Source organism: Athalia rosae, chromosome 7, assembly GCF_917208135.1.
Source record: "Athalia rosae chromosome 7, iyAthRosa1.1, whole genome shotgun sequence".
NCBI classification, from domain to species: Eukaryota; Metazoa; Arthropoda; class Insecta; order Hymenoptera; family Athaliidae; genus Athalia; species Athalia rosae.
Window position 1 is genome coordinate 7,509,528 of NC_064032.1, and position 14,501 is coordinate 7,524,028.

General features: G+C 43.0%; 2 protein-coding genes across 2 annotated transcripts; one reads left to right on the forward strand and one right to left on the reverse strand.

Annotated features, from left to right (window-relative positions):
• The first annotated feature begins 72 nt into the window (after window positions 1-72).
• LOC125501932 lies at window positions 73-2,956 on the forward strand. The gene has a single exon (XM_048659108.1). The coding sequence runs from the start codon at window positions 1,061-1,063 to the stop codon at window positions 1,577-1,579; it is 519 nt and encodes a 172-aa protein (XP_048515065.1). The 5' UTR covers window positions 73-1,060; the 3' UTR covers window positions 1,580-2,956.
• Window positions 2,957-8,107: 5,151 nt separating this feature from the next.
• On the reverse strand, window positions 8,108-8,998 carry LOC125501755. The gene has a single exon (XM_048658397.1). It carries the CDS (start codon window positions 8,996-8,998, stop codon window positions 8,108-8,110), a length of 891 nt encoding a protein of 296 aa, XP_048514354.1.
• Between the last annotated feature and the right edge of the window lie 5,503 nt (window positions 8,999-14,501).

Consider the following 14,501-nt stretch of genomic DNA (forward strand, 5'->3'; position numbering starts at 1 on the left):
TACTGTCTCCTCGATCCCTCGATCATGTTCGTAATTTTTCACGCATGCGTACCGCCGGATTTTGGTGTCGATCCTCCGACGCATATGAAAAGAGACAGTCGGTACGCAAGGTGAGAGACCGCTATATTTACTTTTATTGCTGATGAGTTCGTGTCCGAATTATGAAGGTGTCAACATTTCGTTGTAGTGGTATCGCACTGTGACGTTCAGTTTTACTGTCACAATGTATGAACTAAATCGCCGGTTCATTTTTGTTATGAGAATATTGGGCTTAGGGCTCGCCGAATGCAAGAAATTCTGCGGTTTGATGGACATAAGCAGTTCATTTTTAAACCAGTCTACATACGATTTTTATATTGATAAAATACATGAGTGTGTTGAAACAGTTACTCAGACTCTATTCTCATCTGCTGCTGAAAAAGAAAAACAATTTACAAATATTGAAAACGATTTACAAGATACGACAGATGTGAGTGTTTCCGGTGACGGTACCTGGAAGAAACGTGGTTTCTCCTCACTATATGGTGTGAGTTCACTAATCGGATATTATTCGGGAAGAGTGTTGGATGTGTTGGTGAAATCTTCTTATTGTAAGTTATGTGAAAGCTGAAAAAAAAAATTAGATACTGCAGAATATGAAGAATGGAAAGAACACATTGAAACAAATCAATGCACCGTCAATCACACTGGAGCATCAGAAAACATGGAAGTCTCATCGATTATTGAAATTTTTGAACGCTCGATTATCAAATATGGACTGAGGTACGTAAATTATATAGGAGATGGGGACTCAAAAACCTACTCTGGTCTTCTCAAAGCCCAACCTTACGGTGACGATTTTGTTATCAATAAAAAAGAATGCGTTGGACACGTGCAAAAAAGAATGGGGACCCGTTTGCGTGAGTTAGTAAAGAAAACAACTGAGGAAAAAATAGTAAAAGGTAAAAAAATACATAAAAAAACTGTGTCTGGCAAAGATAAACTGACCAGTAAACTTATAGACAAATTAACTGTGTACTATGGTTTGGCGATAAGGAGAAACTGTGAATCAGTATAAAAAATGAAAGACGCTATATGGGCTACCTATTATCACTATAGCTCTACAGATACAAAACCTCAGCACGATAACTGCCCAAAAGGTCCAGACTCTTGGTGCGCTTGGCAACGGGCATCAGCTACAAATACTCTTTCATCATTTAAACATGAGTATACTCCATTACCAAATGAAGTTTTGATTGCTATGAAACCAATATATGATGATCTCAGTAAGAATGAGCTTCTCGAACGGTGTGTTGGTGGTTTCACACAAAATAACAACGAGAGCTTCAACCAGTTGATCTGGAAAATTACTTCAAAAATACTTCCTGCTGGTTCAAAGATTGTTAATATTGCGGAATTGGTCGCTGCTTGTATCTTCAATGAAGGAACATCAGCTGTTTTATTGATTATGCACGGTATGGATTTAAAATTAGGCCGAAACTCCCACGAATATGCCCGAATTTCGGATGAAAACCGTGTGTGCGCAGCCGAAAAAAAATCTACGAGCGAGACTCGCGAAGCCAGAATCCGCCATCGATAGGAGCAAAAGGATGCTCTGAATATTGCAACTGCTGCAGGATCTTTACTTTATGGCCCAGGAATCGACGATTCACTGTAAGTTACAAACAACATTTTTTTTTTCCTTTTATTGTTACTCAAAACTTTAAACGCGTTTTTCTCGGAACCGTGTTTTCAAAGTCGGTTGTCAAATGTTCTCGAAAACTACACAACCGATCTTGATGAAATTTTACACAGGTATTAGAGATACAATTTACTCGTGCTTGGACGAAGGATTTTTTTTTTTCAATTACAACTATTTTAAAAAACAAAACGTCAAGCAAATTTGACCGAAATTTTCATTTTTTTTTAAAAAATGTCTGCCAAAATTCCAATTTTTACTTTTTTTTTTCCTTCGTTCAAGCACGAGTTTATGGTCTTAACTAAACCACTTATTTTTGTTTTCTCATTTTAGATGATTTTGTCGGGAGTTATGCTGACAACGCGGACGCACCTTTTTTCCGAGGGTTCACCGGAAATGACGTCACAATGGAGAAGTTTTAATTTTTTTATTTTGAAAATTTCAGAAATTATTCTTTAAATATGTATCTATTGTATTGTATTGTATTATTTAGATATATCCGGGCGCTCAGTCTTCGAGGACCATTGTGCCCGAGCCCTTACGGGCAACCTACACTATGGGGAAGGTAGTTAGGTTGGCAGCCCTGGCAAAGAGCAGAAGCCTACCAACTCCTATTCCCTCTATACCCACTTCGCCGGTGAAGTTGGGTCCGAAGGCCTCCGTACGGGGGCCCACTAGACCCCTTCACCGCACTAAGAGATGATGTGGTGTTTCCGCTTCTTCGCCACACCTGGGACAGCTCGCCTCTTCCCTGAGTCCAAGGTGGACGAGGTTTTTGCCTGTGTACCAGTGGCCCGTGATAAACCCTGTTACGCTTCTCAGTTCGGTTCTGCTTAGTTTGATCAGCTCCTCACCGAGCCCGCTCGAGGGTCCTTTAAACAGGCCCCTCGTGTGTAGCATGCCCGGTGCATTGCCCCAAAGCTCTGCGAACTTATCCCTAGCAATCCTCTTTGCTAGTTTTCTAATATGTTCCGTAGGGACCCCGATTTGGCAGCCCCTGTCCGGGCCATGTCGTGAAGCTCCCCTCTTAGCTAGTCGGTCTGCTTCGATGTTACCCTTGATGCCTTTGTGCGCCGGCACCCAGAGCAGTTTCACGCGGTTTGATTGCGCTAGTTGCCTCAGCAGAACTGTGCATTCCTGCACGAGCTTAGATCTCACCACGCATGCGTCGATCGATCTAAGCGCTGCTCTGCCGTCACTGCAGATGTAGATGTGCTTGCCCCTGTATCCCAGCGTCAGGATTTTCCTGACGCGGGAGAGTATAGCGAACACCTCTGCCTGAAATACTGTAGCGGTGTTGCCTAGTGCCAGCGACATGCTTAGCCTGGGTCCTCCGGACCAGATTCCAGTTGCCGCTCCTCCTCTTTTCTTTGACCCGTCTGTGAACCAGACGAGCCCTTTTGTGTGAAGGAGCGCAAGTTTATCCTCCTTCCAGGATATGTCTTCTTTGATCTGTACCTCGTAGGGCCTTGCAAATTGGTAGAGATTGGGGCATCTGTCGCCTCCCCCTGGGGGGGGGGGGGTCCCATCAACTCCTCCATCAGTCGGAGTATAGACGTGTGCCCCCTGCCCGAGCCTCGCCATAACCCAGAGAATCTGAGTCGAAGGGCCGCTCTCCATGCCTCCGTCTCCACCGCTATGTGTGGAGGCGTCAAGTTGAGGAGAGCCCCCATGGCGAGTGTAGGGGTGGTTCTCATGGCAAACGTTATCCCCAAGGTCGCTAGTCTGTAGACCCTTTCTAGAGCCTTATGGTTGTTGGCTCTGCCTGTAGCAGGCCACCATATCACCGCAGCGTATGTGATCTGTGGAAGTAAGATTGCCGTGTAAATCCACTTCACCGTTCTCGGCCTCAGCCCCCATGTCTGGCCTATCATCCTTTTGCAGGCCCAGAATGTAGCTGTGGCCTTCTGGGCCTGTTTCAGGACGTGAGCCTTCTATGTCAGTTTGTTATCCAGGGTCACCCCTAAGTAACGTACCTCCGTGGAACGAGTCAGTTCCGCTCCGAAGATCCTGATCGGTCCTAAGTCGAAACGTCGCTTCCTCGTGAACAGTACCATCTCGGTCTTGCCCGGGTTGATCCTGAGCGACTGCAATGTGCACCAATCTTGTACGAGGTCGAGTGCTTTTTGCATCCTATTCGTCATACGTTGTGGGTGATCGCCTGTGACGACCAGAGCTATATCGTCGGCGTAGCCCACTTCCGTCACTCCGATCTCGCTGAGCCCCGTCAGAAGCCCATCCACGACCAGGGTTCACAGGAGGGGGGAGAGTACTCCCCCCTGCGGGCAGCCCCTGTCGACCTGAGCTCTAACCCCGGTCCCACCGAGACTGGCAGTGACCGTCCTTATCTGCAGCATGTTCCTGATCCACTCAACAACCATGCTGTTGATTTTGAACCTGGATGCTGCTTCACATATAGCGTTGGAGGATGTGTTATCGAAAGCTCCCTCCACGTCCATGAACACGCATAAAGCTGCAGCCCCTTTCCGGGAGAGTGGCCCCTCCAATTCCCTTATGAGGGAGTGAAGAGCCGTCTCCGTGGATTTGCCTGCTTGATACGCGTACTGTGTGTGTGCGATTGGTCTTTCTACCAATGCCCTGTCTCTTATGTATCTGTCCACCAGCCTCTCCAGCGTTTTAAGTAGGAAAGACGTTAGGCTGATTGGTCTCCAGGACTTGGCCACGTCGTAGTGTCCCTTTCCCGGCTTGGGGATGAAGACTACCTTGACGTCCCGCCACGCCGTGGGGACGTATCTCATTGCCAGACAGGACCTGAGGATGATGCTCAGCCTGATGGCTAGGTCCTTCCCGCCCTCCTGCAAGAGTGCAGGAAAGATCCCGTCAGCTCCTGGGCTTTTGAACTTATCGAAGGTATCAATCGCCCATTTGGTTCTGTCTGGTGTCACAATCTCCGCAGCTGTTTTCCAGTCCATCGTTCCGCGCCCGGCACGGGTTGGGCCCGCCCTTATGGGCAGTCCCCCGCCGGCCGGCAACGACCCGGGGAAGTGGGTTTCCAGCATGTGGGTTAGGGTTTCTGTCTGGTTGTCGGCTGTTCTGCCATTAGGCAGGGTTAGCCCGTCCAGCTTGATTGGCGGGCCGGAGGTGAATACCTTGCGAAGCCTAGCTACCAGTGACAGGTTCTCGGTCTCGCTGCAGAAATCCCTCCAGCCCTCCTCCTTCGACTTTTTGATCTTTTTCTTGTACGTCTTCTGAGTAGCTTTGTAAGCTTCCCAGTTCGAGTCTGTACCTGTCTTAAGGGCCCTGTTAAGTAGTTTTCGGGATCTGGTCCTTAGTTGGCCCAGCTCCTTATTCCACCAGGTCACCTTTTTGCTGCATTTCCGCTGCCTTGTTGGGCACGCTGCTTCGTAAGCCTGGTTGATGGCAGCAAAGATATATTGAACTAGATCGGACAAGTTGCGAAAAGTGAAATTCAAATTCATCCTTATAGACGGTGACGCGCGACAAATATAACACGCTCGTCCGGACTATCGGTATTACGGTGCAGCAGATGAGCTTCTCTCATCGCTAGGATGATTCCAGTGCAAATGGATATTATGATAATTTGTTCACATTTGAATACAAAAATCTGAAATACAATATTTTCTGTAAGGAGAATTATTCTTGTTCGGTTGAAAAAAATTTCAGTATAGTTCGCAATGTTACGGCTTTGGAAAAAAGTAGTATTTCATGTTCGCTAACACAAACTACCGGTCAAAAAAAAAAAAAAAAAAACTGAATATAACTGTTATAAACAATAATGAGTTGGAAAAAAATTAGAACCAGAATTACTCATTAACTGTTGATACGGCAAGTAATAATACGATAGTAGTAATTTTGGTAACAAAGGCAAGAAACTCGAAGAGAACGAAAAAATTCAAGATCCATAAATTTTTTAAATTAAAAAAAAAATAGAATTTTTTTTGTTCAAAAACCCACACACAGTTGTTATTGTATCACATTTACTAATAAAAAAAAATCTCGCTCGAAAATTCATTTGTTTATAACAAATTGTTTATGCGAAAAACAATTTGAAAATAATTGAGAAATATTTTGCCCTTGGAATGTCAAATAACAATTGAAATTATGATTTAAACAAGAAAATGTTTTCTTAAAAAAAAAATGTCACTCCTTTTTTTATATTTTTAATTTTTGTCCATAGCTTCAAAAATTGGAAGGAATTTGAAACTTTCGGTTTGTTAATTATCCGAGTTTTTTTGTTATTTGCGTATTGAGAAAGAGTTTTAAATTTACAAAAGCATAGTACATTGAAAAATGATGATTACATTTTTTTTCCAACTGATTATTGTTTACTAGAGTGTCCAGTAAGTACTTAAATTTTTTCATTCCTTAATATTCATATATAAACTGTTGGATGCATTTTTTTCGCATATGCCTCTGAAACAATCATCGCGCGCGGGAGCCGAATCAGGCGTCATCGGTCATTTTTTCATAGCTCAATCAAAGTTATGAATATTCGCGGTACAGTTCAGGAAGGTTGGACTTTTTTTAGTATGTTTTCTGCTCTTCATGAACCTTCTTTCAAATTTGGGATATCTGCAATAGTTTTCGAGATATCCGCAAAAAACCAAACGTGGTATATTGGAACAAAATTTATTCGAAGAACAAGCTATTTGCTTTTAATCGTGTCAATAACTATATTTTGTTAAATTTCATTATTATAAATCTCATTGATTATCGATCCGTTTTTTTTCTTATTTCTTTTTTTACAAAAAGAAGTTCATATTGTATTGTCATCCAGTTATGAGGTGTGTTTGAAGTTTCAAATATCTAGCTCATTGGGAAGTTGGTTTAAAATCGATTGCAAAATTTTTACTGAACAGACAAACAGATAGACAAGAAAGCGGGTTAATAAAAACGTGATAAAGAGGAACGCTTCGTTACAGAGTCGTATCACCAATTGAAACAAAATAGATTCCACAAAAGCTCTATACAGAATGGAATTATTTCTTACCAGGTAGAATCTGATGTGAAATGTAAAAATAATTTTTCTGAGATAAATTTTTGAACAAATTTATGAGAGTAAAAAAAAAAGTTCTTTAAACAAATTTAAAGAAAAAAAAAAAAGCACTTCACCGTTTTTGTGGATGCGATACGATAATTTGAAATATCATTCTCTTTTTAATTCCAACACGTTATTTTCGTGGTCAATGGTGATCCGGCAACGCTGCGCATAAAGTTATCTCGGGTATATTGTAGAATGAAGAGTAGGAATTATATATATATATAAATATATATTATATAAAAACGGTGCAACATTGCCAGATCACAGGTTTTGTTTCAGTGTTCTAACAATAAGATTGATACACTATGATCAGATATTAGATCTTACAATCATCCTCGGTGTATAATGCATCGTAAGCTGTATACATAGGCAATACAGAATACATATGGGTACGTATGTGGCAAAAAAAAATGTCTCTGAACCTTGTGAGAATATTCATCTGAGATTTGTGTAAAAAGTTTAGATTTTTGAAAATTATCGATTCTAATTTCAGCAGTTCAAAGATAGCCAAGGATGTCATATTTCGGAACAATGAAAAAAAATCTCGATACACCTTTTTTTTTACCAAATTTCCCGTACTTTTTGAAAAAATTGATTTTGACTTTCCATGGCCTTTAAAATGACCCTCTCGGTCATTTCAAGTCCCAAAATTCCTCGTTCAGAAATTTATAGAATTCTAAACTTTCTAATATCTTCTCTTTGTCTTCTGCGATTTTTCTTCAGAAGTTTTAGTTTTTGCGTGTAAAGTTAATTTTGTATATTATAATTGCAAAATGATGATTATGAAAAAAATGTTTTGTACGAATGCTGCTTAGCTTTTCTTGTAGATTACGAATCTGCAATACAAAATATGGATATCCGCTCGGAAAACCAAGTGACCCTCAAAACCCCCATACAATCCAGCTCAATTTCAATATCTATGGTATTATTGAATTTTCCTTCTATGATTCTGCAATTTTTGTTTCAAAAATTTTCCAAAATAATCCTCAGTTTTTGAGAAAACACCTTGTAACACTTTGAAAAATATATCCTGTATATATGGAGGGTACAATCCACTATGCCGTGCATTCGTACATTTTTGGATTTTGTGTTCTGCTTGTTGAGACATTACTGCAATAATTTATCACGGGTAAAACAGCCATGTATAACTGTATCTAATATATCACGTTGAAAATTTATGGATACCGTGTATAACATGGCTAATGTCGCTTGGTCACATATCTGTCGGTCAAGTCGAACAGTTTTATAAAATTATCATATCGACCTGTTGAGCAAATCATGGGGTTTTAGGTAATTCTGTGAGTAAAACAGCGTCCTGAAGCGAAATCCTCAAAAAAGATATTTTCGCCGAGCGCGCTGACTACATTCATGTCGCGGCACTACAATTTGCTAGCATCTTGTCCGATCTAGTTCAATATATCTATGATGGCAGTCTGTAGGGTACCTACTGCGCCCTCAACCATGCCTATCGTTCTTATTTTGCAGCAGGGGCCCCTGAGTCCCTTTGCTAGCTCCTCCCTGTAGGAGGTCCAGTCGGTTGCCCTGGGGTTCCTGTACATTACCGTCGGTTCCCATGCCGCGTCCCCGTCTATGTAGAAGGAGATTCGTCTATGGTCGAAAAAAGTGTCCTCTTCCCTTACCCTCCAGTTTTTGGTCATGTGTACCACCTTACTGGTGCACAGAGTTAGGTCAATCACCTCCCTCCTAAGGGAGTTGATGAATGTGGGCTTCGATCCCCTGTTGAGAATTTCCAGCCGCTCCAGGCTGAGGTACTCCAATAGAACTACTCCCCTCCTGTTTGTGTTAGAGCTGCCCCATACCGTGTGGTGCGAGTTTGCGTCGCACCCCACCAGCAGTTCGAGCCCTTCGCTTGTGCAGTACCTTACCAGCGCCTTGAGTTCCTCCGTAGGTGGTGGATCCTTCGAGTCGTAGGGCAGGTATGCTGATGCCACCACCATGTCGGTGGTCCCTCCCCGGGCAAGCTTTAGTCTCACTAATGCTGCCACCAGGTCTCTGTTGCAGAACTGGTTCAATTTAAGTGCCTGGTGTCTACTATTAATATAAATAGCCGCCCTGGGGCCCGGATCGTCTGGCCCCCCTATTCTGCACAAAATTGCTCCGTTCCTTGATTCCAACCCCGTTACAAGCCCCTTGAATACCCATGGTTCTTGTATGAGTGATATGTCTGTGTGCTCCACTGCAAGGTCCCTGCTATGTACAGCTGAGGCCGCTTTGCAGTGTTGCGAGTTAATCTGCGCGACGTTAATCCTGCCTGCGGTCATAGGACTGCCTGCCATTCGGATGTACTTTCGCTGTGGGTGGGGGAAAAAGTGTGTCCCTGTTTACAGAGCCTCGCCTGCCCCCCCGGTGCCCTGGGCCCCCGCGTCAGGTGTTACCCCGGGTGCTGTGTCTGCAGAACCTACTGCAGCGACAGCAAGAGTCTTTTGGACCCCCGCTGCCACGTCAGCCAGCTCTGCCTATCTCGCAGGCCCTAGTCGGGCGCCCCTTAGGCCTGCTCGATCCCCCTTCTACTTTTTTGTAGGGCGGTACCCCTCGGTTCGTGTGCCCTGGTCTGAGGACCTGAGTCCACGAGCTTTTGAGGTCCTTCCCTCTCCCGCTACTTGCTTTTGCGGCGGACGTGGCCTCGCTCCCGGGGTCCCTAGCCGCAGATATCGGCGGACTTGGTCCCCCGGTCTGCTTGGTCCCGGCCACCGCAACACCCTGGCCAGTGGGCGCTGAGACCCCCTGTCCCTCGCCGGTACTCGGTCGGGTTTCCTTGAAGGTCACCCTTCCGAGTCCATAGTGGGCCATGAGGCCAGCCCCCCTCAACCAGTCCCTGGACTTTGCGTCCACGCCCAGCACCAGAAGGACGGATTTTGGTCCCTCCTTCCTGTCCCAGATCCGCCAGAGGTGAGTCTGAAGACCGGCGTTGAGGCGCTTCAGCCTAGTCAGGATGACTTCAGTCTTATCCGGCAAGCCAAATATGACCGTCGTCATCTTGTTAGCCTTGGGAGTTGTCCCCTCTCCAGAAGCTGGAGTAAGGCCCCCTCCCAGGGCTTTATTTTAGGCACCACCCGCCTGAGCCATTCCCCGGCCCCTTCGTTGGAGCCGGTGATCCAGAGCATCTCTTGGTCGCACCGGTACTCGTCGAAGCGAGGAATCTCCTCCCCTTCCGGGTCGAGTCCATCGCCCCGCAGAGCGCCTGCGCCACCACGTCAGCTTCGCCTGAGCTTAGGGTGGCAGCAGGGTAGTCCGAGAGTGTAATCGCCACCCTCCTTCCGCCCTTGGCTGCCTCCCCATAGCTCCTCGGCTTGAGGACTTCCCTGCCCCTCTTGGGAGCCGAGTAGGCCTCAGGCGAAGTGCTGTCAAGAGGCCTTGGCCTCTTGTTCTATCGCACTCCGCTTTCAGGTTGCCCACTTGCTGAGCCTCCCTTGGCGGAGTGCGCTGGTAGGGATGTTGCCGTACTCGTAGACTGAGTGACGTCCGAAGAGGTCACGGCAGCCAGCCTGGCCCTGCGCGCCCTCTTCTTCACCGCCCCAGATCTGTTTTTGGGCTTCTCCCTATTTATCTTCTGGGTACTCGCGGCGGTCCCAACCGAGGTCGGGCCCTCCGCTGCACCCTGCTGGTCCGAAACCGTTAGGCAGGTGCGGGCCCTCGAGGCTGGTGCGTCGATTTCCCCTACCACGCCAGCGGTTTCTTTCTCCGAGGTCCTCGAGTCCCCCTGTGTGGCAGCCTCTTCGGTTCTTGGTAGCTCCGACACCGAATCTGCGAACAGACTATCGCTGCTGGAGCTGTCAGTTTTGTTGATAGTAATTAGTGGTTCCATACCTGTTCCCACGAGTATGCAGGAAGGGGTGGTCCGTAAGGCTAGATACAATGGGGCGGGGGGGGGGGGGGGGGGGGGGGCGCCTGGTACCCCAAGGGCATCGTTTGCGACACTTGTGTGCCCCAGTGCCATTCAGCCCTCGGCACGATAGCTCCCACCTTGGCTTGGGGAGTTGGTCCGCGGCCGGGGCCTTGGTCCCCCTCGGCTGGTTTTTACTCCAGCCGGGTTTCCTATAACTAACCAGGATGACTAACCAGGTCATCCACAGTTCTGCTGTCCCGGGTTCCAGTTGCCTTTCGACACCCTGGTTCCCGAGACCACGCATCCCTGCTTTTGGCCTGGCCGTTCTCCTATCCGCCACCCGGAGACGCGCTCGGTTGGCGCTCGGTTGGCGCTCAACCGCGTCCCCGCCCTCCCTGCGGAGCTCAGGGCTCAGAGTCCCCTCGCCCCTTCCGGAGCTTGGCGACCCCCCGCTCTTCCCCCGTCAGGAGTTTGGTGACCCGAGAATATGTATCTATAAGACAGAAAAAAGTTTGAATTAAATAAATAATTTTTCACCTAGAAAAAAAAAATATTGAAAATAGGCCTTTTTTTACCCGACGAAACCCATGTAACCCCTTATTCAAAGTTTCCCATGCGAACGACACTTCCGACCTACAAACTTCAATACAATTCACTTCGATCGAACGATTTTTATAATTAATTATCACATTATTATTCAACATCCAATTGTTACCTAGTATAATTTAATTTGATAAACGAGGTATAACCAAACAAGGGTAATCCAATTTCTGATCATCTATTACCATCTCCAAAAGAACTTATTTTTTGACTGTAGTTGCTTTCTTTTGTATAGCTGGAGTGACTATCACATTACTCACTGGCAACGTATACTGTAACGATATTTATGTAGAAAGAGAAAGAGAGAGAGAGAGAAGGAGAAAGAGAGAGAGAGAAGAGGAAAAGAAAAGGAATAGAAATAAGAAAGGATTAGCTCTGCTAATCTTAGATTCGAGAAGCGAAATCGCCCTCTCCTCTGTGGGACATCGTGGGAGTTGGACGTACCAGAATAAGGACATATATCTGAAAATTGGGACTGATAACACAAATTGACATATGGAGCCTCCCAAACGAAAATCTAATCAAAAAGTAAAGGATCATTAGCAACTTCAGCATAGGAAATCATCCAAGAACAGCACCCACAGAGAAGTAGCCAGCATTTTAACATCGCAAACAAAAGATAAGTCGCGCAACTACAACCCTCTCTCTCTCATTTTATTATACAACTGACGTCTTTTTAATATACTCCCGATCTTTTTATCTATTCAGATATATTATCTGTAATCGTCGTGTTTAATTTATTCTAAATGTCCATGTGTCGTTAATCACCGATTTTATTTATACAATTTTACCTATATACATTATTTATTTATTATATGTCCGAAACGTTTTTGATTTCTTTTTAATTTTTGACTTAGACTAATTTTACTTGTCTATATACATATATTTTATCATTGACTCCAACGAAGGCATATATATATTTCTCATGCAAATAACGAAATAACGGCCCCTTTTTAAATTTCATGGACATTCAAGACGGTTAACCGATTTTATTTGACGTGTGTGAATGTTAGTGTATGTTATGTGACGTTATTAGCTGGGAATTAAGTATTAAATTTATTTATTTCACAAATCGAAAACTTCATAACTAGTTATATATTTTGTATGGAAAAGATTATATAAAAAAAAAAGCATCAATAATAATGGTAAATGATTTAAAATAAAAATATTTATATTAAAATTTTTTATAATACAATTTACCTTTTGCTTCTAATTGATTGAATAATTCTTCTGAAATTGCTGTTACTTAACTTCCAGTGTCTATTAATGCTTGGAAACAATTTCCCATGACGGTTAATGCAAGATGTGGACACATAGGAGTTGAAATTTTTGAATCTGAGTCATTCACGTTTTTGTCAGAATTTTAATCACTAGCCAGGTCTTCAATAAAATCAAATGATCCACGATGCGGTGTCAGACCTGTTCTCATCGCACCGATATTCAGTTTTAAGAACTATTTCGTGTATTACTTGATCGTTGTGAAGAATTACCACTTGATGGTTGTGAATTCCGGCTATTTTGATTACTTTGCGAATTTCCATTATCATTGTTCCTGTAGTTATACGAAGGTGGTGGGTCATTGATATTTGGAAAATTAAAATTAGACGAATTACTAGCGCTGCCTTGATAATTATTAGGATATTGGTAATTGTTTGATGTTTGTTGTCGAGTGTTATATTCCTGCTGATTCGAATAATAATTATCTCTGTTCAATATATCTATGCTATTACTCGCAAACATTCTCCTTCTCTGATCATTGTCTTTTTCTTCTTGAATTACATCTAATTGTGATAAGGCTGATTCAATTAAGGCTGTTTTTGAAAAATCTAGTGTAGTCATTGATCCTTTTACACTATATGGCAATTGCTGTACGATACTATAATTCACTTCATAATCTGACATCTTTGGTTCAAAGTACTGTGCATCTTTCACTTCTTTAAGATAATAATTTCGCAAACTACCATCACTTTGTTTAAATCTACGTTGCAACCTTCTATTTTACTCTCTGATTTGAATTGCGAATGAGTGAAATTCTTGAATAAACGCTATTCTAAAATCATCATAATATTATTAATTCTACTTCTTCAACCATCAATCCAAATCTTTGGTTTACCTTCTAACGCACTGTTCATAATCCACATTCTTTGATTTTCAGGTACATTTTTCATCATAAAATATTTTTCCAAGTCATTCAAAAAGTCACGTGGATTTGTACTATTTTCTCCAAAAAACTTAGCTAGTTTTATATCAATATTGAAATTTTTTAAACGATTTATCAACTCACTAACAAATCTACGCTCTACGTCACCCTGATGTTGTGTTCCGTGTTGAGTTTGAGTTCTCTCTACTAAACGCTTTTGTTCTTCGTTTTCGATTCGTATTCTGTTTACATAGGCGTTTAGTTCGTCAGAAGCCTGTTGATTTCGTCTAATTCTCTCTAACTCCATAGGTTCCTCATCTATTTTCTTTCTCTCCTCCTCTAATCGTTTCCTCTCCTCCTCCATCTTTTGACTGTTATAATACTTGGGATTCAAATTCTTTGGCGTTTTTTGAATCGCCTCTTACGATTTTTGTTGTTTATCACCTTGATCCGTTGTTACAATTTTAGACCTGGTTTGAATAGGTGAATGAATAATTTTCTTCGGCATTAATGCTACGTAATATACTTATTATCTAGTCATAAAACCGTGGAATACTGACAATTGATTGTGAGCCTTTAAAACGTTGGGCGCCAATGTGATGATTGTTATAATATTTCTTTATTACGGCAACAACGATTCAATATAAATAACGAGAATATAAAACATTCACACATCCCTTTCACACATGTACCTAAATAACGTAAAATCGTTGCAGGTAAGTATTATGCGCTGTATATAATATATAAATGAATTAAGAGTCGGTGTATAATTGTATGAATAAAATAGTTATAGTAAAATTGTCCTCTGGAGAGATTCACTGGACTAAATTGGTAGGAACAATTTTCCCTAATCGTTTCTTCGGTAAAATTCCACTTATCTTATCAATGATTTCTTCTTTGCAGGTGAGCCCTAAGTTAGCCGTGAAATGAGGAAAAACCATGTCCTCAGCAGGTACGATTGTGATATTTTGGAATTTCCATTTATTTGATTCGTCGGGTCTTTATTTGCAGGTACATGAAGTGATTTATGATGGAGGCCGAGGTGTCGATGCTCGTACTCAGTACAGGCGATGTGTTGAGTTTTCCTTTCAAAATTGTCGTAAGTCCTTGTTCAATTCACAAAATATTATCTGATTAATTACAGCTGATCGTCACTGATGATTATTTTTATATTGTTTTCTCTTATTTCAGCTGCTGTTTAATGGATTGCACT